Below are 22605 nucleotides of genomic sequence, written 5' to 3'. Positions count from 1 at the left end.
TTGGGGGATTGATCCGTCGGCGTCTCGTCACTGCGCTTTCTCTGGGAACTCTGCTCCGCCTCGCGCAAACCAATTAGGGTTTCCGGGGCGCCTCTTCTTTCCGCCTGAGAGATTTCGTACCGGCAACGAGAGCCAATTCGATGGCGGAGGATGGCCTCCTGGACAGGGATGCACCGAAGGCCGCAGAAGTCGCGCCGGTAGGGCACGGGCTGATCCCGATTATGAATAGGCTCCAGGACATTTTCGCTCATCTTGGGAGCTCCTTCAGCATAAATCTCCCACAGGTGGCGGTCGTCGGAAGCCAGAGCAGTGGGAAGTCCAGCGTGCTCGAGTCCCTCGTCGGCCGGGACTTCCTACCGCGGGGCACCGACATCTGCACCCGGCGGCCTCTGGTCCTGCAGTTGGTGCGCCTGGAGTCATCCTCGGCCTCTGCGGTCGAGGGAAGGGAGGAGTGGGGGGAGTTTCTCCACTTGCCAGGAAAGAAGTTCTATGATTTCTCGGAGATCCGTCGTGAAATCCAGGTGATTATGGCTTTTGATGTTGTTTAGTGTTAATTTTTTTTTGGATGTTTCGTTCTTATTATCTGTACCAGTGAGATTGGGTTCTCCTTCTGATCGTTTAAAAGATCCTCAGGAATTTCAAAATTGTGCGTCTCTAGTTAACTGCTGCCTTTTGGCATGACAACTCCGACGTTATGCATTTTTACATGTTAGTTAATTGTTAGTTTGTTACATGGGACACTACTATTATGGACGTTGTTATCATGAGTAGGGGATTTTAGAAAAAAAGGAAGAGAACAAGAAGATTAGGTGCTGTCTAAAGCATGTCTTTTGGAACTCGACCCTAATGCCTTTCTTGACCATTCTATAGATGGCATCTGTAGAAAAGATGTTAGGCGGAAGATTATGATAGTTAGGGTTATTTGCTAATACCCAATAACCCATCAGTTTTTTTCTCTTTTTTTAATTCTACCCTAAACCCACCTCAGGCTCCCTTATTAGGGGTGCCTACCATCTAGGCGAAGCGGCCCCTAGTCAGAAACTGCCTTGGTGGTCATCTAGGATGCTTTTTAAAACAATGATAGATGCTTCATCGAACATAAGGCTTTGAATGGGGAATAATGCACATACTAAACCTTGGCCAAAATTCCAAATTTTCAATTTGTCCCTTCCCATTGTTTTCAAGAAGGTGTTTTAGACATATATTAGAATTGCATATTTGTTGATTTTTTGTACATGTATAGAATGGCATAGTTGTTGAGCACATTTTGATATTGGTCTTGAGTAGTTGACTGAAATCTCATATTCAAGTGACTCAATAGGTTCTGACATAAAAAAAGTGCATTTTACATGATACAAATATTATTAATTAAAAAACAATAGTTTGATGGGTACTGTTAATCGGAAAAGCTATACTGTTCCTACTTGTCTACCTATTGAACCAAACCTAGTCAACTTAATATTAGGCCAGGATGGGTGGGGCTTCCTCAAGGGGGATGATTCCTAATTCTCTGCCTAGAGGCATCCCTTTGGGGCTTCAGTCGAATAAGTTTCCCAAAGGGACCATTGCTTCTTCAGGTGGTAATGGTCCTAAGGAGTGGGGGAATGACTTCCTCCCAAAGTCTCCTTCGATTTCCTTTCTTATTTCCCCTTGCCAAAGAGAAGTTAGTTCCATATCTTGTCCATATTTTTTTCTATACAATGTCTATCTAATATGGAACCACCATTGCTTTGAACACTGCAAAATCAAAAACCAATTGGTTGGGTTCTGAGTCCTGACTAGTTTCTAAACAATTTCAACTCATATAACCAGTTGCAAACTCAAGGCTTCACCTAGACATAGGGCTTTTCTTAGCGAATGAAGATGATCACCACTTTCTTCTCTATATCTTTCTTTTGAATGAGACTCCTCAACCAACTCAAAATTTCAAGTGTTGGAGCCAAGAACATGTATTACCAAACTTTCAATCAATTCCATGTGCAGGTTTCGTGTATGATGATCATTTAATATTACTTTTACCTAAGCATTAATTCTTTTTCTCTCTCTTTTTGAAGGGAATGATATTTTATCACACTTTTGTATTGATGAGCAACTTGTTGAAACATAGGCATTGCACCTACATTGCATTGTAGTGCTATGTGCATAAATCATTTTCTAGTACTGTGGGCCTTGTTCTCCATTAGTTCTCTGACTGAAACTGCAAGTATGCACATTCCCATACCTTAGGCATTTAATTGAGGTGAATAAAAAGAACCTGATTTAATAAGAAGCAAGGGATGAACAAAATGATCCTACCTGAGATTTTGAGTATTTTACTTCTTTAGGCATCCTGAGATGTGAAAATTTTGTAATATAAAATTTTTCAAGAGCTAAAAAGAAATAGTGTAAACTCTGTATCATTCAGAATACAATGATCTATTCTGTGATTTGTGGCTGCTGAGTTCTGATGACAGGTAAATTACAAGCTTGAATGATTAAGATTTATGTATAAGCTATTTTGGTCTCTTCCAGAGTTCTTACTATCGTTCTACTTTTTCTTTCCTGTAGGCAGAAACTGATAGAGAAGCCGGAATGAGAAAGGCTATTTCTGATAAACAGATTCGTTTGAAGATTTTCTCTCCCAATGTTTTGAATATTGCTCTTGTTGATTTGCCTGGAATTACTAAAGTGCCAGTAGGTGATCAACCAAGTGACATTGAAGCTAGAATTAGAACAATGATAATGTCATATATCAAATATGAGACTTGTATTATACTAGCTGTATCACCAGCAAATGCAGATTTGGCAAATTCTGATGCACTTCAAATTGCAAGAAATGCTGATCCAGATGGTATGATTGTCAAATATGTCATTTTATATTTTTTATTCCGTCCTGTTTGTGATTGAGTAGCAATTTATATTTTATCTTAAATTGGATTGACTGATATGCAAATCATTAATTTCCGGCAGGTTCTCGCACAATTGGAGTCATCACAAAGGTCTTGTTTGTGGTTTCTGATAAATTTTAGTTTGTGGCTATGGTGGCCCACTTGCACTGGTCTAATATCACTAGTTTGTTCTTGTGGTTACAGCTGGATATAATGGATAGAGGTACTGATGCACGCAATTTCTTACTTGGCAATGTGATTCCTCTGCGACTTGGTTATGTTGGGGTTGTCAATCGTAGTCAAGAGGTACATTTATGTTGTCTTATGGTGTTGACTTACAAATAGAAGCAGAGAGGCTAATTTTGCATATCAAAGAAGCAAGCTTACCTCTGGGTTCATAAGTGCAGTACACAATCTAAATACTTCGCTCTTGTAATGCAGGACATCAATGTCAACCGTAGCATTAGGGATGCATTGGCTTCTGAAGAAGCTTTCTTCCGCAACCATCCAGTACACTTTCTTGCAAAACTCAGATGATCTCTTCTTCATTCTTCCCCCCGCCAAAACTATAGTAACTGCTTCAATTTTCTGCTGTAGGCATATCATGGCCTTTCTCATTGTTGTGGAGTTACTCAGCTGGCTAAGAAATTGAATTGGGTAACTGCTCTGAATTTTAATGTTATGAGGCTCCATGTGATGGCAAAAGATAAACAAATTGGTTTTACTATACTTACTGTTAAGCTTATGGCTGTCTGTGAATCTAATTATGCTACAGATTTTAGAACAACATATCATGGTTGTCCTTCCAACATTGAAGTCTCATATAAATACTCAGTTGGTAGCAGTTGCCAAGGAGCATGCCACATATGGTGAATTTGAGGAATCAAAGGTGTGCATTGCCTGTTTTGTGGTCCTTGTTCAACTGATCTCAGTGTTAGAAACAATAAAGTATTTGCTATTCTCTGACATTGAAATATGGCACCATCTAATATTGATATGGAAGCTTATAGATTGTTAATTGGGAGAAAAACCAATTGTATTGATGTTGTCATTAGAAAACTATTACATGGTGTGCAAATATAGGTCTGGGGACTAAACCCTAATACCAATAACTATTAATAACTCACTCCTCAAGCTGAAACGTAGATGTATCTGTAGTCAACTTGTTACATAAACTAAAATAATCCTCACAAGAAAAACACAAATTAAGGCATTAACATAATGAAATTGAAAACACAATACTTGTGTGATTGAGGGTAAGGTGAGATGGAGATGCAAGTCATTTGAGTGTGTTTCTTCATGCGATAATGTTGACAATGCATGGTAGAATGATGAAAGAGGAAAGAGAAACAGTGAGGACCCTAAATGCCTACTAAGAGGGTGAGTAACACATCTAAAAGAAGCTCAAAAGTACGGAGGAGACATTTATGTTGAACATTGGAAGAAACTAGTGCTGCTCTGATTTGACAGAGGATAAACTGAAGTGAATGACAATAGAATGATATAGAGATAGCTTTCTAAGAAGCAGAAATTGGAAAAAAGTGGGGAGGTTAGAAGAGAGAAACAAGATCCAGAAAGGGGTAGATATTTTCCCAAAAAAATCCCCTTACTGTATGCAGTCATCAGCAAGGTTGTTGGAACTGATATTCCAAAATTGTTGAAGAAAAGCATGAAGAAGGAGAAGAGACAGAAGAAACATGCATTACAGTGGAAGGAGTATTGAGAAACAATGAAGTTTTGAAGCAAATAAGTTGAAGACAAGGGCACAAAGTATAGAAGAGAGAATCAACCACAAAAAGATAAGGTGTATTGTGAAAATTGTAGTCATAAACAATAGCAAGAAAGATGTAGTTTTATATATAGTTCATGAAAATCTGGAGAAGGAATCACAATGATTTGATATCCAGAAGGTCTAAGGCAATAGAGAAGGAATCACAATGATTTGGTATCCAGAAGCATGAGCTCAGAAAGGTGGGTCATGGATCTGGCTTAGGTGGTGAGCTCTACAACCCCTTTGGTCCAAATGAAGATTGCAGAAGGATACATTTATTGGTATTTGAATTGCATAATTGGTTATGGGTTCTTCTATAGAGATACATTTATTTGTATATTTGCAAGATTTACCTTGTTTAATTTAAATTTGATTGATAATATGATTTGCTTGGGCATGCCAATATGAGAGATTGACTTAAATAAATTAGACATTTTAATTATGAAAGATTGAATTAGTTATGTTTTAGAGTTCAATTTGTTATTATTTTTAATATTTTCGTTATCTAGATATGTTTATTTGGGTTAGGTTTGGATTTGGTTTTGCGCCTATGGGTAGTGATAGGATGGGTTATGGGAGATCAGTAAGTATCCATACTTGGTATGAGCCGGGGGTGTTTTTGGATGTATCAAGTGGCCAAGTGGGTATGAATGTGGTAATACAAATTCATGCTGGCTTACTCGTTGCTACCCCTATCTTTTCTTCTATGATTGGTGGTTGGTTGTTGATTGTATGTAGGGTTATATCACTTATAATTTGGCAGGGTTATTTTTATACTTCCAATTTTCCTTCACTGACCAAGATATTTAGAGATTACTGTGGTAATATTGAATTCTTTATACATGGGTTTTGTCGTTGTTACTTGAAGTGCATGCCTTGGCTAATTTAACACTTCTGTTAAGCTTGTTTGAATTCTAGAGGCTATATGCAATACATCTTGATTGTCAAAGTGCAACTCTGTTACCAATGGACTCTGTGAGAGCTTGTTCTAATCAACATACCATCAGAAGCCATCAAATCAATTTGATGACCAATTGTAGCACTTGTGTAAATTCATGTATGCGATTACAACAAAAGATTGTGTAACCTGTCGCAACATAGGTCTTGAATATTATACTTCCATATTCAATCAACCTTCAGATTTTGTTGATTTGCTAATAGTTTTTATCTTCATTCACACACTGGGAAGCCATCTGGCTATGTTTATTAATTTCACACAAGATATGGTGTAAAAGCAAATCTCTATGCAACTAATGTCATTATCATTATGCTGTGTATTTAATTATTATGCCTACCATTGATGAAAACTTATACAGATGTGGAACTCTTCATAAGCCAAACATGTTATGTTTAATTGATATGGCTGAAGGCAGTGTATCAATTTTGACTGTTTGCACTAATCTTTTTTTCATTCAAGTTTATTTGCTTTCTTGTTCTGTTTCTGATTTTGAAGGTTGTGTATTCATACTTGTTGATTGAATAAGATCCAATTACTTATTAGATTCTACATGATTCTCTTTGTGGAACTTATTGTAATTTTACTCAAACTTCATGTCTCACAATATTTAAAGCTTATACATAAGTATAAGTTAAGCTTGTAATCACTTTTCACATCTGTGTTTGTAATTTTGTATTGCTTACCTATTTTTCTTATGCATCAGGCTGGAAAGGGAGTTAAAATACTTAACATTCTTGCCAAATTTTGTGAGGGTAAGCATGGATTCAATTTGCATTTTGATTATTATAACGTTCATATCTTCAAGCTATCCTGCCCTTATTAATTGTTTTTGGTGCTCTATATTTTGAACAAAATACATAAAATACGTGCCACTTATTGATTCCTCTATCATTGAGGTATACTTGTTGAGCCGAATAAATTGTCACAACTTTTCTTCATCAATCATTTGTGACATCATTATAGTCCAAGCTGCTGATAAGCCACATGATATTAAGAATGGGAATTCAGTTTTGTAATGATTTGTATGACATAGTGAAGGATTATAGAACTGCCAGGTGGAGGCCACTCAATTTATTTTGATTGGTTCAATTGATATTTTACATGGAAAAACATAGGCAGTCCCTTCTCTCATTTATGCAAAGTTTGAAATATCATTTCGAGCTAGGATTTGTTCCTTGATGGAATGTATGGTGCTGGTATCATGCCAGATGGGTTGACACATGGTGCCAAAGACACTAAGGAGGAACGAATTTTGGGGGGTGTCAAGGGAGAGGAGGATCAAAAGAAAGGAATCCCTTTTGTAGAAGTAGATCCCTTGTCTCGACTTACCTGTTGTAGAGTCTCATTACTGAAGCTTTGTCGTGAAACAACCCTAATGGAAGGCTCATCACAAAATAATAGAATTGTCCTTCATGTTTGTAGAAGCTTGGCCCTTGAGGTCGCTCATGAAAGCTTTGTTTCGATTGCTTGTGTAAGCTCTGTTGCAGAGGCCTTGTCTTCTCTTCATATCAACGGCATTGAATTTGTATTGTTGACAGTCAGTGGATGGAATGATAAGATTTACCCAGGCAGACCAATATAGATCAATTTCAAAACCTTGCAAATATCTATTAGTTTTATTGTGATATTACATTTACACCCATGGAACTATATTGACAACTAGTATTCAATATTGTTCAACTGGTTAATCTTTGAGAATCCTGCATTACACCGATCATACCTTTCCAGCTTGTGAATCTTGAATAGAACCAGAATTACCAGGAAAAAATACTGAGAACTATAGTTATTTGGTGAGTTTGCTTACAAATAGTAAATTGAAAGAAAATATTGGCTTTTAGTAGACAAAAGAAAGTGGTAAAGGTCAAATAGGAGTGACTTGATATACACACTTAACAGATGAAAGTGACACATTTTGCTAGTGGCATGAATAGGATGAAGATGTTGGTGAAAGACTAGAGAAGAGAAAATATAAGCAGATATATGCTCAGGGACTTTTAAATCTAGAACCCAAGAGTTTCATCCAGTACTCTGCGTCGTGCCAATAGAATTATCTTCTCACACCAGTGGTGACACAGATTGACATAATGTACCCTTAGAGATATACCTCTTAAGGAATTGTAGATAAATTGATATATCATTTGTAGGTGGCCAGTTGCCAAAAACAACATCCTTGAGAATTTTGTTAGATCGATTCTTTCCTTGTCATTCAGTTAAGTTGCTGAAACTAAGAAGTATATGAGAGAAATCTGTTGAAGATCATAGAATTTGTGGATAGAAAAAAATGCAAGCAACAAGAAATTTGCTGGAAAAAAATGTGGGTAATCTGGAAACCTGGAATCTGGGAAGAAAGCAATCTGGAAAAAGATCTGTGGAAATGATAGGTTGAAGAAGAAATCTGATGCAGTCTCAGATTTGCAGAAAACAAACAACAGAATAGAACAGATCTGGCAAACTGTCCTGGATTACAAAGCTCATTTCAAACCTAGTAGATCAAACTTCCTGGCCTGTTAATTCTCTAGTTATTTCTGATTTGATAAAACTAGTTTTAACAATTAACAAGCAAAAGCCATCTTGTTTGACTTGCTTAGGTTAATTAACATGCATTACAATGTGTGTCTTATGCTATGTGGATTGTTTTGGTTCATGATGTAAACATATAAGTTTTGTTATAAAAATGTTTTTTTTTTTTAATTCAATAAGGTAATATATACATTTATGGATTCTATATGTGCCCTACTGCAAGTTCATTAATGGGGGGACTTAGATTGAATATCACGTGCATGCACTCTTAAAATTGTTGATTTCTGGTACTAAAACTGAAACATTGGCTGTAATCACATTGAACTTGCTTGTTTTAGTATTGGCAAGCAGAAGTAATTGAGCTCTACATTCTCAAGTGATTTTTGTGATCATGTATATCTTCTGTGTATACTAGGCCTTGTCAGTCTACCTTGTTGCAATCTTGCAGTATTTTTCCATACTGATTGTCACCTTGTGTGTGTGTGTGTTTCTTTGTATTGATGTCTCTTTGATACTCTACTGTGTCATGATCATCACTTTTGCTTGTAAGATTAAATTCTCTAAACTATTGTCATTCCCTGGTACTGCAGTTTTTTCTTCAATGGTGGATGGAAAAAATGAACTGTCAACAGATGAACTTTCTGGTGGAGCACGAATTCATTACATTCTGCAGTCAATCTTTGTGAAGTGCCTCGAGGTTCTTTTCCTCCTTGTAAACTAATCTGGTTCTTTTTTTACATTACTGTCATGTAAGAATTTGGTGGGCTTGGGTGGAATTTTTGTCACTGTTATATATATATATATATATTTTTGTATGATTTTTCTAACTCCATGTAATCTGCACATGGGTAGGAGGTTGATCCTTGTGAGGACATCACTGATGAAGATATTCGCTTGGCTATTCAAAATGCAAGTGGTCCAAGAACTGCTTTGTTTGTTCCAGAGGTACCAATTGTTAGACATTTTAGACTTCCTAATCTTTGAGTTTGACTTATGGACCTTTACTTTTTTAATCTCAGGCACCTTTTGAAGTTCTAGTGCGAAAGCAGATAAGCCGACTGTTAGATCCTGGCCTTCAATGTGCAAAGTTCGTTTACGACGAACTAATAAAGGCATACACTCATTAATCCTGAATCAGTATCTTATATGTGTGTGTATTCTCTTATGTGTTCTTAGCAGCCTTGTCACTTCGATTATTTTTCCTTTGTAGATTAGTTACCGTTGCTTAACTAGTGAGCTACACCGTTATCCTGCCCTCCGAAAGCGCATGGATGAGGAGATCACTAACTTCTTACGAGAAGGCCTTCAACCTGCAGAAATAATGATATCTCACATCATTGGAATGGAGGTAGATCTTTATTTTCTTTTCTTCTTTCTTTGTGCAAGCCAAGGAATACTTATTGCTATTTGCTTTAGATGAATGATTGTACCACTTAGTAGGTACATCTACTGCATTGATTCTGCTTCTGTATTATTGGTGTGACCTGTGTAGGAGAATCAAAGTTCTTTGAAACATTGTACCAAAATATTCATCCTTGCTGCTGGAAAACACTAACATGAAAATGCATATTGTTCTAATAGTGAAACGAAGAAGTCAAAAGTAAACTCCAATCTGCCATGGCTCATCAAAAACAAAATTCCACCCATTATTCTGGAACACGATGGGAAGGGTTTTTCATTATCCTTCTATGTGAAAATCTTCAGGATAACAACAATAAACCATTCATTAATTCCAACTATCTAGGATCAGTTACATGGATATATCTATATGCAATACTATATTTTCACATGTTAAATAAAGCCATCATCATCTCCCTCTTCTCTTTCACCTTACTTTAATCTATTCAACTTGTTAACTTTGTAACGTTTCAATCATTTTTCAACATGTTCATGTCATCTTAATTGTTTTTTTCTTCTTATTTTATCTAATTATCATGGCAACATCTAATTACTTTTGAATCAACTCATCTCTTGTAGACCCTAGGTTATCCGGCTATTGCTGCTCCAACGTGTTAGATCAATGACTCATTTTGGTGTTCTTGTTGAGACATCAATTGACTAGAATCCACTATTAGTTGATTAAACTCAATCAATCGAATGCCTTATTGACTTGGCTCCAAATAGAAACATTTCATTCATGAGTTGCCAAGCTTACAATGAGTATTTACTCGACTTAACTCACTAGTCAATTGAGAACATCTTTTAGTTGATTGGAGTGACAACTACAATCATCCTAATGATCGAATCTTCATCTAAGTTGAGATCAACCTTGTCCCAATATACAAGTATTTCAACTCTTAGAGCTCACGGAAGAGTTTATTTTCTCAGCTTGGCTTCCCTACAAAGGTCATCTCTTGCTAGGTTGCTTGTCCCTTAGATACACCGAGCCCATAGCTCGCTCCACATGTCATCTTTTATGCTTCACCTATGCACTTTGCTTTCTTTCGGCTTAACGCCTTGATGCTCCTCGTCCTGTGGTCCCGTTGATGTGTCATTCCATCCTCTAATCTCCAGTGGACCATGAGCCACCGGATCAAACAACTTGGTCATGTCAAGTCAAGCTCCAAGAGTTAATCCAATACCACCTTAATGTTTCTCTTCCTATGATCTTTTTGATATCTCATGCATTTTTCTCCAAACTCCATCGGATTTCCATGTGACTGAACATGTTATCTTAACCCCGCCAAGTTATCATCCACACTACTTTGTCATATCACGAGCTCTATGAGATCCATATGTGTCTTGCAAGTTCCTCCACAACTTAATACCATTATCAAACATATATGTAGGGGTGTCAAAAGTGAACTTGATCTACCAAACTAACCCGAGTCGACTTGAAAAATATCGAGTTAGAGTTGGGGGTTTTAGGGTTCGGGTCAATTGGGTTGACCTCGAAATCTGATCTGAATTTTTTTTGGGTTAGGTCGAGGTTTGGGTTAACCCGGGTTGACTCGAATTTAGGATGGAGAAGTTATTTTAGGGTTAAATCAAATTCTATTTTGAAAATTGAGATGCTTTATGTCCATCAATGGTAGAAGATTAGTTTGACAATGATGAAACATTGAGATAAAAATGAAGAATTATTCGAGAAAATAGCAAAAAATCCTTTTTTAATCGGGTTGGTTGGGTTATCTGGGTTCAGGTTTTTAGTTTTCGGGTCGGGTTCAGGTCAAATTTGGGTTGGAATTTTTTTGTAATACCCTTGCTTCAACCCGACCCACCCGAATTGACACCCTTACATATATGCAATGCCTAATTTAATCCTTTTCCCTAAACATTAAAACTCAAGATCGGTTCCAACTCAGGGAATGATTGCACCCAACAAAATCATGCTCAAATAGAGCAAAGGAATTGATAATAATTGTTTGGTTAGGAAAATTAAATTAAAAATGCAGGGAAAAAGGTAGCTACTTGTGACTGAATGAAAGTTTGAAAGGACCTCTCTGGCATGAATGCTGCCCTTGAAGTCTAATTTTTTCTTTGGCATTGAGTAGGTATTGACTGTAATGGTGCTTACTAAATCCTGTTTATTGACTGAATGCTACAGTTGCTAATGTAGGGCTCCTTGATAATATTGCTCATATACTTATCTTAATGCCTACTATTTCAACAGCTTGGCATGTAAGTTCCATTGCTTACTGAGAATTTGAATTTCACTTATGGATAAGATCTATATATACTTGAAATAATTGGGACACAGACAGTTGGATGGTTTGTGATTTTCTATATTTCCTTTCTTTAGCAAACAAGGAATAGGCACAACTAGCATTACCCAAATCTCTTTTTTTTTTTCTTTGTTAGATTAGCAATTCGACAAATATTTTTCTCTTGTTTTTTGTTTTATTTTCTTTTTAAAACTTGCTTTTTCTTTGGAAAAGTACATTAGAAGTCATGCTGTGGTGGTTTTCAAGGTCTTTATTTAATTGCAAAAATCCAGAAACTAAATGCTTTCAGTTTTGGAAATTTTATTTGCTCTTTCTGTAACATTTGTTTTTTTACAATGAAAGATGTATTGGACATCTCTGACAGAAGCTTCATAAAACATCTCTCTCTCTCTCTCTCTCTCTCTCTCTCTCTCTCTCTATGTGTGTGTGTGTGTGTGTGTGTAAGATAAATGAAATGTGCAACACATTAGCATTCCATTTTGTTGCCAACTAAATTGAAATCGAAGTGTTATTTCTTTTGCCACCTCCTTTGATCATATGTTGCCACCTAAATAAATCCTGCCAAACTAATTTAATTAAGATATATCATTGACATTCTTATTATTTTTATGTATGATAAATAATCTCATATATTGTCAGTTAATTTAGCTATTAGTTTATATATTATATATGGATACATTGCATAGTTAATTAGTTATTTCATATTGATTTTTAAATTTAATAAAATTTTAATTATAAAACTTTTACAATGCGTGTGTGGATTTATGATTATTTGATTATTCAAATTTTGAGCTTTATAATTTATTAATTTGAGAAAGTGTAGATAATTTTTGGCTTTATAATTTAATTGTTAGATCTTGTATAATCTTTTCAATATTAATTCAAATTATTTTATCAATTAATTTGTTTTTGTGTACTTTATTATTATAGTGATTGTTTTCTTTAGCTCATAATCAAAGTTTAAATAAATATTCATGAGAATTTAATTTTTAAATTATTGACTTATATTAAATTTTTAAGTCATTATGCAACGCATAGGTCTACAGCTAGCAATGCTTAGGACTTCTATTATTTTAGTGTGTGGTTTGATCGTAATGCTTTTATATTTTGTATTTTATTGCTTTCCTAGTATTTCCTTTGGCAATATTTTACCAAGTAAAAAATTTATTTGATGCATTGGTTTACACAATGTTTTGTAGATGGATTATATAAATACTTCGCATCCAAATTTTATTGGTGGAAGCAAAGCAGTGGAATCTGCTCAACAGCAAATCAAATCATCCAGGCTGGTTCCATCATTGCCCAAATCCAAGGTGCATTTTCTTCCATAAAATAAAATAAGGTATTCAGCATATTTTAAATTAAAAATAGACAGAACTTTAGTGGTTATTATTTTTTTGTTTTTTAAGTTGTTTATTTCTAATTTAGTTGCACTATGTGCAATTAGTGCCTATTCCAAGGATGTTGAACTATGGAAAAAGTTGTGTTCCCTCAGTAGTCCAGGGTTTTTGAACAAAAGTTATTATTGTCTTCCTGTATCTTGCTCTTGAATTGCCAATTTTTAATTATCAAATAATTGGGGGGAAAAGTTGTGTTTTTCTAATATCTCTGTTGATAACAAAGATTTAAAATTTCGAGTTGTCAGAGTTTGGGTGTATAATCAGAATGATACAATTTTGGTATTGTATCGTGTCATGCCTATATGATTTTAATATTTTTAAATATAAAATATATTAATTAAAAATATTTTTATGGATATTTGATTAGTATAGATGTTTATTATTATTTTTAACTTAACTGATTTTTTTATTTAAATAAATTGCTTTGTCGAACCCTAGTTTATTGGCATTTGAATAGAAGCTGAGGAACACACAAAGGAGGAGGAGAAGCTCGATACGATCGATTAGTATAGATGTTTATTATTATTTTTAACAACTGAAATTTTTTATTTAAATAAATTGCTTTGTCAAACCCTAGTTTATTGGCATTCGAATAGAAGCTGAGGAACACACAAAGGAGGAGAAGCTTGATACGATCTTGTCGAACTTTAGTTTTTGTTTCGCATGCTAATTCTATTCTCTCAATTTCTATTGATATCATAAAAGTTAAAACACAAATTTTTTTGTAGATATCAAATTTTATCTTATTTAAAATTTAAAGTTATTTTAAAAATTAAATAATTAACTAAGTTAAATTAAATTAATATCTTGAAATTTAGGATGGAATAAAAGTTGATTTACCAATAGGTAGAGTCCACCAAGTAGTAGACATGGCGATGATGACCAAGTAGGTTTGAATTGAATTGAATTTAAATTTATGTGGTTAGTTTAAAATTGAATCAAGTTTACATATAGAATAATTTGGTTCAATCGTAGTAGTATAATCTATAAGGTTAGAAATAATATTATATTTAATTTTCTTTTCAATTTTGGTCCTATATTGTTATATTTTGCTTACAAAGTAACACAAAGAAGGGAAAGGAATGAAAAAAAATTCTTAGTGATGGAAACAAGGGATAAAAAAAGAGTAAAGGGGGAAAAATAGGAGAGTTGCGAGGCACTGCTTCTAGCACCGGTCTGAGGTCGTGGCATAACTACCATGAGGTCGCAGCTAAGTCTGGCTACATGCTCTCCATGAGGTTGCTATCACATGGGGGACAACCCACCGCTAGGCGAGGTTGTTGCACCCTCACAGAGGCCTTATAGCAGGTAAGGCAGTCACAACCTCACGAATGCCTCGTGGCGAGATGCCTTGCTTGGCGGCAAGGTCTCCACAAGGCTGCTGCCGCCTTGCGGAGAGCCCGTGGCCAAGTGTGGGTGTCGAAGAATTTTGGTGTCGGTTTGCAAGCGAAATGGTAAATTCCACCCATGCAGGCTGACACGACTCCACAATGCAATCGTTGTAACAAAGTATTGGATTTATATTGTTATCTTGCTATAATTGGAATGATGATGCTTCAAATTGGGTTTCTAGAGATAATATTGCATATGTATGCTTGCTTAGGCTCTACCTTTGACTTTCTGCACTGCCTTTGTATTGTGATTTGCTGATACGCACAGCATTATGTTTTTTTTTTGTCTTCCAAAAACATAATTTCAAGACTTTGTTGCAACAAATTTTCAGTTTTCTTTGACGCATGTCCATAAATTTGTTGCTGTGTGATTTCTTGGCCACGTGTCACTAATGCTGATAGCTAGTGTATCCTGTTTTGATAGACTTAACAGATCATGCATTTTAAATATAGTCTAAGCAAATGAGAAGGTTGACAAAGTTGATATACCAGTATACAGCATATTTAAACTTGCAAAATATTGTATTCATACATATTACTGTGACCCATCATTTAATTTGTTTTGCTACATCCTTATGTTCTCTGCAAGGAGGCTAAAAAGAGTAAAGATTTCATCTGTTATATGCCTATACTGGTTCATTTTCTGATTTTTGAGCTGGTTTATACAAATTTCCAATGTACTTGTTTCAGTTCATTTTTGGAAATAAATATTACCAAGTTTTGGAATATCTTTAGACATGCGATAAGTTCTATAATATTTTTCGAACTAATAATGCAAAGAAGGATATGTATAGGATATCTAATTGTTATATATGATAAGAGATTTTGGTAATATTAGATGCATAAAAGATTAAAATAAAAATATATTGATGATAACAAAATGGTGGAAAGACTTCTTTTATATATTATTTATACAGGAAATCTAGTTTTAGATGTTGAAAATCATGGTAAAATTTAGTAAACATAAGTTCACAATATTGGATCGAATCAAATTAAAGTTTTATAGAAATAGGTGGAAGTGTAGGTCCATATATAGTCAGTAACAATTTATATGAATAAAGATTACATACATTGTTGTTCTACTTATGACATTAAGTTGAAGAATTGTTTCTTGATAGTTTTTGTGAGAAGAATAGGAGATGAAACTTTTTATTTAAATTGTTTTATTTTCATATTAGAAATTAATTAAATATTTTGTTCATTTAGTAAGACAACAAATGAGGGATGATATTTTGCTGAATGGATTAATGGAATAACTACGCCGTACATATATGATTGTTATAACACTTAATAATGAAATATCCCATGTGTAACTAAATTATTAACTCCAATAGCTTTAACACTTCAAGTTGGAGCATTAATATTGACTTCCTGGCTTGGTTCTGATTGTTCACTTTAGCTACCTTTTTGTCAAATTATGTTTTAGTCTGAACTTTTATTTTTTGCTATTTAATTTTGAACCAAGTGCCTATCCTGTATTAGGATACCGCTGATTCAGATAAATTTCAAGCAGCCGAAAAAGTTACAAAATCGCGAGGTATCTTTGCAAGATCTGTTGCAAATGGAGCTGTTCCTGATCACCTGCAGGTAATTTACCATTTTTTTTAATCTTTTCTTTTTGTTGTTATTGATGTGAATGTCTTCAGCAGTTTATGCAAATAAGTGATCTGATCTGTGCAATTTGATATAATTCTTTTGCCCTCTCTTATTTTCTGTTTTATTAGGGTGTTCGACCTGTTGCAGACTCAGACCGAACAGGTTCTTCTGGTGAGGATATTTTCCATTCATAACTCAAATATGATTACACCAAGTATTGATATTGTGTTATTTTTACACAAAAAATAATTTCTTAAGGAAACAGTTATATATTCCTGAAAGAAAAAGTTGATATTATTCCTGATAAGATTCAATGCTATCTGTCCCAAATACTTCGTTGTAACACAGTTTTAAGATGATGATGAGCTATCCTGTTGCTGCAGTAGTGCTTCCACTTTGACTGTTTTTGTTTGGTGGATAAATGTGAGAAATGCTATAAATCTGCTGCTTTAAATTTTTTGATGATCAGGAAATACAAGTGGATCAATCTGGGCCATTTCATCCATTTTTGGTGCCAGTGAGGACCGTGCACCTGCAAAAGGAAGTACGATCAATAAGTCATATGATGCACCCTTACAAACATGGGAGCATTCATTTTCTATGATCCAACTGAGAGAGGTACCATCTACATTAATAATGCACGGTTGATGCTTCACATACAACGTTGGTTATATGCAGTGGTTAAATTCAATGTTTCTCCTTTTACAGCCACCATTAACCTTGAAACCTTCAGAAAGTCCAACTGAACAGGAGGCTTTGGAGATAGCTATTACAAAGTTGCTCCTGAAGTCATACTTTGACATTGTTCGGAAAAATGTTGAGGATTCAGTGCCCAAGGCCATTATGCACTTCTTGGTAAAGATGTCATCTTCTGATAGTCAGAACTTTATTTTCATTTGTCTTAGAAGATTAAATTCTATCAGACAGTCTTCTTTATTTCAAAATTATTAATATAAGGATCTATATAATCTGATTTGAATAAGATTATCTTAGCATGATATTTAGTTGTAGTTTGCTAGTAGTGCATTTCAGCAACTACTTAGGAAATTTAGCTGACTGTGAGTACTTTGTGCTTATAATAAGTGCTTGGCACAATGGTTTTGCATGGCCATATATACACCATGAATATAAGAAGTTAACATGTTCATAAACTACGAGGAACCATGGTTTTGCATGGCCATATATATCAAGGTTTAAAATATTGAGCTATGCTAAGGTTTCGGTCCCTGATTGGAACGATACAGTTTTGGTACTATATCGTGCCGTGTTGATATAGTTTCAATATTTTTAAAATATAAAAATATATTAATTAATAATAAAAAAATTAATTTAAATATTTAAAATAAAAATAAAATATTTTAAAAAATATAATAGGATAATTTTATGAGGTTTTAATTAAGCCTATTTAAATTATCATAACTATAGCTTGCAGTTGATTTAAATTATTAATCAACGTTATTATTAAAACCTAAGTTAAAAAAAAATACTGATTGCTTGGGTGACGCCATCAGAGGCGTCGCCGAACCCAGGCAATGCTTCCGGTGGCATCGTCGGACCCAGGCGATGCTTCCAAAGGCATCGCCAGACTTGGGCGACACCTTCGGATAGTATCTTGGTCGGGACGCTGGTGTTGATGTTGGTAGGATGAAAATTTTCACCGGTATCGAGCGAAACGGCTCGAGATTTCAATCTTTGATATATACACCATGATTATAAGAAATCATCATGTTTGTAAATACGAGGATCAATTTTATAGATCTTACCCATCAAACACTTTGTATGGTTAAAACATCTGATCATGCTATTAATCTTTATGTAGTCAATATCATTAGCAGCACTTAGATCATGTAAATTTCCTTTAGTTATGTTGACAAGTGTTTCTCTTGGTCTCCCTTTGGACAAATTCATCTATAATTAATCTAAATTGTTTTACTCTGGACTTTATCAGTTAGCATTTAGTCTGTCCTATCGTCTTTATAATTTTTTAAAGTTATGTCCATACCATCATAATTTAGTTTCTTTTTTTTATTGAATGCTCTTGAATAATGAAATTTCTTATATTTTAGCTATCGTGCCCATCTCAACTTTCTGTTACATCAACATTTATGTTCTTTGACTTGCTGACACTGACCAGTATTGTGATGCTGATCATGCCACTCATAAATATTTTGTAATTAGCCTAGAGAGCAGTAGCACTCAGGCTCTTCATTTTAACCATTACCTTGTCTGTGATGAATACCTTTTTCTTATTGATCTATAAATTTAAGATAACTAGGAAATATTGCAAGATATTTACCCATCCATGCATTTTTTTTTCTGTTATCCTTTTTATATAATTTTAATTTTACATTTTATAGATTCAATCTTAGTTTCATTTGGCTTAAAACTTGGATATGGCAATGATCATCTCTGCAATTCATGTTTTAGAAATTTACTCTAAAATCTCATAAATTAGCACATTATCAAATGCCATAGTATATACCATGGAGATTTATGGATTAGTAAGTTTGTATAGTATTAGTATTAGCGTGAAAAAAATAAAGTACTTCCTTCTAACTGTTTTTCAAGAGTTAAACCAATTTGTCGCCTCTAGAGACTCCTCTAGACGATACATTGAAGTTAATATTATACCAGCCACTCAATTTCTTCTTTCTAGCCATAAAGATATTCCAAATTGTGTAAGAATAGCACTAGAAATCGTTTTCATTTTGATTTATACTTATGCATCATGTATTCTTGATGCATTCTTCTTTTGTAGTTTTGTATAATGCCATTGTACTCATCCCGTTTCTGTTATATACAATGCTGGTATTTTTTATATAGAGTTTCAGTATTTTATGTTATTGTTGGACAATCAAGATTTGATTCTACATGATTTATAACCACAAATGATTTTGTACATTGGTGTTCCTAACATAATTATTTTATTGAGCATCTGGAATCATTTAGTGATACTATAAAAACATTGACAATATGATATAACCTCAGTGAAGGATAAAACCAGAACCTATTTTTTGCCATAATAGACATGTTTGATGGAAAGTAAGGAGAGTGATGATGAAAATTCTTCATCATCACCCTCTATTTTTTAATTATTAAAGTGAACCAGTTTAACAAATGAATTTTCAATTAAACCCCATCTATATATGTGCATATATAAAAATTAGGTTTAGCTTATATTAGATCAATACTAATATTAAATTATTAAGATTAGTTGTATTCCAGTATCCATTTGTCTTAAATTTGGATCCTTATATAATGACTTTTCATATCATGTGTCTTTCATTTGGACCCATACCCATGTCAAATCCTGTTTCCCTAGTCTGAGTAACAGTCTATACTTAAGCATTATTGCATATTGTTTTCTTCCCATATCTACCCTTCCATAGTTGTAATAATAACATATGACAAACTGTAACTTCATAAGAAATATTGTGTACAATTTTGATTATTATTATGGCTAATAATTGTCTTACTTTTTCTGGTTGTGGGTAGCGTTGAATTTGAAGTTATTTAATCTACGTAGAGATTTACATAGAATATTAATTAGTAGTCCTAGAATATTAATTTAATGAGGATTAAACACTGCAACTTTTAATTAATTAGTAGTCCTAGAATTCAGTTTGGAAGCAGAAACCAAAATTTTGTGAGATTATTATCTTTGTTGATATTTTATTTGGACAATTCAATATCTGTATCTTATGATTTTCGTAGGTTAATCATACTAAACGGGAACTGCATAATGTTTTAATCAGAAAACTTTACAGGTATCAGATTTATCATTCTCTTTTAATCAGTCAATCCTGTTTACAGATTCTATCGTTACGAGATGTATATGCTCCTCTTTTCGTTTTTTTTCTTGCTTAGCTTGCTAAGAATCAAGCCTGACATGATAACTCGTTAATTAGGGAAAATATGTTCGATGAGATGCTGAAGGAACCTGATGGTGTTGCTGCTGAAAGAAAACGTCTTCGTGAAAAACTGAAGGCCTTGCAACAGGCGCGCAAGGTCAGTCCTTCGCTGAAGTTTTTAATATCCATATTTTTATTGACCTCCCACATAATTTTGACCATGCTCTATTTTGATCGGTTTGTATATTTTTTTAATGACCAGACATTGGAAGAGCTTCCATTAGAAGCTGAAACTGCCAAGGGCTATACTGCTGATCACGATCCAACCGAACTGCCCAAGACTCGTGTAATTCCTTCATCTTTCTATGCTACTAACAACTATCTAGGTTCATTGCATACAGCTACTCCCCAAAATCCAAGATTTTGAAAAATCAGCGTCTCCGGTGTAAATATCACCAGCACATTGGCCTATGAACGTTTAACGTGTTGGTTCATACGATGAGTTGACGCACGAAGCTGGCAAATACCAATTACTTCGATTCTGTCGACAGATTAAAGTATCCTACAGTGGCTTGCTTCGACCAGACAATTCAATTCTTTACTGAGCTCAATATCATTGAGTTGGCACTAGTTCCTTGTTTTGCTTCCTGTATAGTGATTCTTTTTCAAAAATAAAAATTGTAAAAAAAATATCACAAATGAATAATATTGGTCGTAACTAGTGACAAATAGTCTTATCTGCTAACATTTTGTTTGATTTCAGTTGTAATTATATAGGGAGAAGTCCAAGTTTTGCAGGTTTTCTGTGCTCTCCATGGTTGTTGGTTAACTATCTCTTTTATGTAAAGCCCTTACTGTTTTTCATTAGACCTCAGCCTCAAGATATGTTTTTTTTATAAAAATTGCTTGTATTAACTATTTGGATATTTTGGGCCTTAACTTGTACCTACAATTATATTGATTCTTCTAATGCGTTGAAGAGTCATTAATCTTCTACGAGTTAAATAATTACCCGAATGAACATATATATGCTATATGCTTTATTATTACAACGTTCTTATGCATATGATGATTTTTATACATAAGATATTTTGCTTATGCTTAATTTGTGTGGTTGATAATATTAATGCACTGATAAATTTAGAAGATGAGAATTGACATCTGATTTATAAATTAGTTTGTAATTAAAATTTTTAACAGTAAATTTTTTTGAAAGAGAAAAAATAAATACATTTGTCTAGAAAATTATAACAGTCAAAACATGAATTTTAAATTATAAGTTAAATTATGATTCTGTCTGTAATCTATTTTTTATTAAAATAAATTCTTTTGTACATAAAAAAATGTTAATATGCTGTTTGGATATTTATAATTTTACAATGTTTAATATATTGAACATGAAGGTGCACTTGCACTTGAAACATAGACAATTCAAAAGAATTTTTAAATATAAAAAAATTCATAGTTCTACTTTGGATTTTTGACTATTATTAACTTCTAAAATATTCTATGTATAATTTATTAGACTTCCTTCCTTGTACGTATAACATTTATTTGTAAAACAATTCATATTTATTTATGTTGATTTTTTATGCGCAAGTTGATCATTTTGCGCCTAACTAAACCATTTGTATTTTTTTTTTACAAAATTGTTTATTTTGATACGAAATTTAGCCTTAAAACTAATTTATAAATTTAACCATAAAATTTTGAATCATTTATAAACATTTAGATATCCTGAGTGGAATATTATTATATTTATGATTTAAAATATCAATCCTATTATTTTATGCAACAACTTTTTTGATACTTGGTATTTAAATCAGTGAGCCCATTGTTTTGATAGGTTGTCTAGAAGAAAAATGAAATCATTCTCTTGTTTCTCTTTCATAGGTTAGGTGAGATTATTTCTCTAACGTAATTTTACACGCGAGGCACGTGAAAGCCAAGTTGCTTGACAGATGAAAGCAAATTTGACTTTCACGTGGCTCACGTGAATAATAATTTTTTTTTCTAGACAAATGTTTTAGTTTTTGTACGCAATAGAGTTTGTCCAAGAAGGAAAAAAAATCCATCTTTGATTTTTTTTAATCTTGAAAATACTTTTTATAACTATTAGGCTCTTGATTTCTAAAATACCTCTTAATTCTCAATTCTTTATGCAAAATATTTTTGATGAAAACTTAAACCTTACGAGTATTTAGAATCCTTATTTTTTAAAGTAATCATTCACTATAAATTTATTTTATCACTTAATTAAAATTTAACTATATAATTAAATATTAAAATACATTATATAATTTTTAAAATATTATTTAAATAATCATGAGGTGTATTATTGTTTAAGCACTCAAGATTTACTTCTATTTAATCGGATTATTCGTAAGTTTTTCTTAAACGAGAAAATAAGGTTTATTACTTCAAAACCAAAAAACAATATATCATTTGTTCTATGTTCACCAAAGAATTAGCTGAAAGTATTAAAAAGAAAACTTGAAATTGTATGTTGATGAATAAACTTGATCGATGAGCATTTGTTTTCTTGATGAATGAAATTTTTGGTGCAACTAAATGCATGCTAGAACC

General features: G+C 33.6%; 1 protein-coding gene across 1 annotated transcript; it reads left to right on the top strand.

Annotated features, from left to right (window-relative positions):
* The first annotated feature begins 48 nt into the window (after positions 1–48).
* Positions 49–20934, top strand: LOC141839446 (dynamin-related protein 3A-like). Its single transcript, XM_074727191.1, has 20 exons — positions 49–521; positions 2548–2830; positions 2950–2978; positions 3072–3173; positions 3309–3377; positions 3465–3524; positions 3643–3756; positions 6300–6348; positions 8707–8813; positions 8969–9061; positions 9136–9228; positions 9327–9464; positions 12981–13094; positions 16055–16159; positions 16297–16339; positions 16638–16786; positions 16877–17023; positions 19883–19935; positions 20077–20176; positions 20282–20934. The coding sequence occupies exons 1-20, from the start codon at positions 141–143 to the stop codon at positions 20444–20446; spliced, it is 2394 nt and encodes a 797-aa protein (XP_074583292.1). The 5' UTR covers positions 49–140; the 3' UTR covers positions 20447–20934.
* Positions 20935–22605: the final 1671 nt, after the last annotated feature.

This window comes from Curcuma longa, chromosome 11 (assembly GCF_044706935.1).
Source record: "Curcuma longa cultivar G26 ecotype Majalengka, Jawa Barat chromosome 11, ITB_CL_G26_1.1, whole genome shotgun sequence".
NCBI classification, from domain to species: Eukaryota; Viridiplantae; Streptophyta; class Magnoliopsida; order Zingiberales; family Zingiberaceae; genus Curcuma; species Curcuma longa.
The sequence above is the reverse complement of the archived record's forward strand: the minus strand, read 5'-3'. Positions and strand labels throughout refer to the sequence as shown.

Coding starts and splice junctions, on each gene's coding strand:
- LOC141839446 (XM_074727191.1), top strand. CDS start 141: ATGGCGGAGGATGGCCTCCTGGACAGGGATGCACCGAAGGCCGCAGAA. Junction 3,174..3,308: donor TTGTCAATCGTAGTCAAGAG/GTACATTTATGT, acceptor CTTGTAATGCAG/GACATCAATGTCAACCGTAG. Junction 9,465..12,980: donor CTCACATCATTGGAATGGAG/GTAGATCTTTAT, acceptor AATGTTTTGTAG/ATGGATTATATAAATACTTC.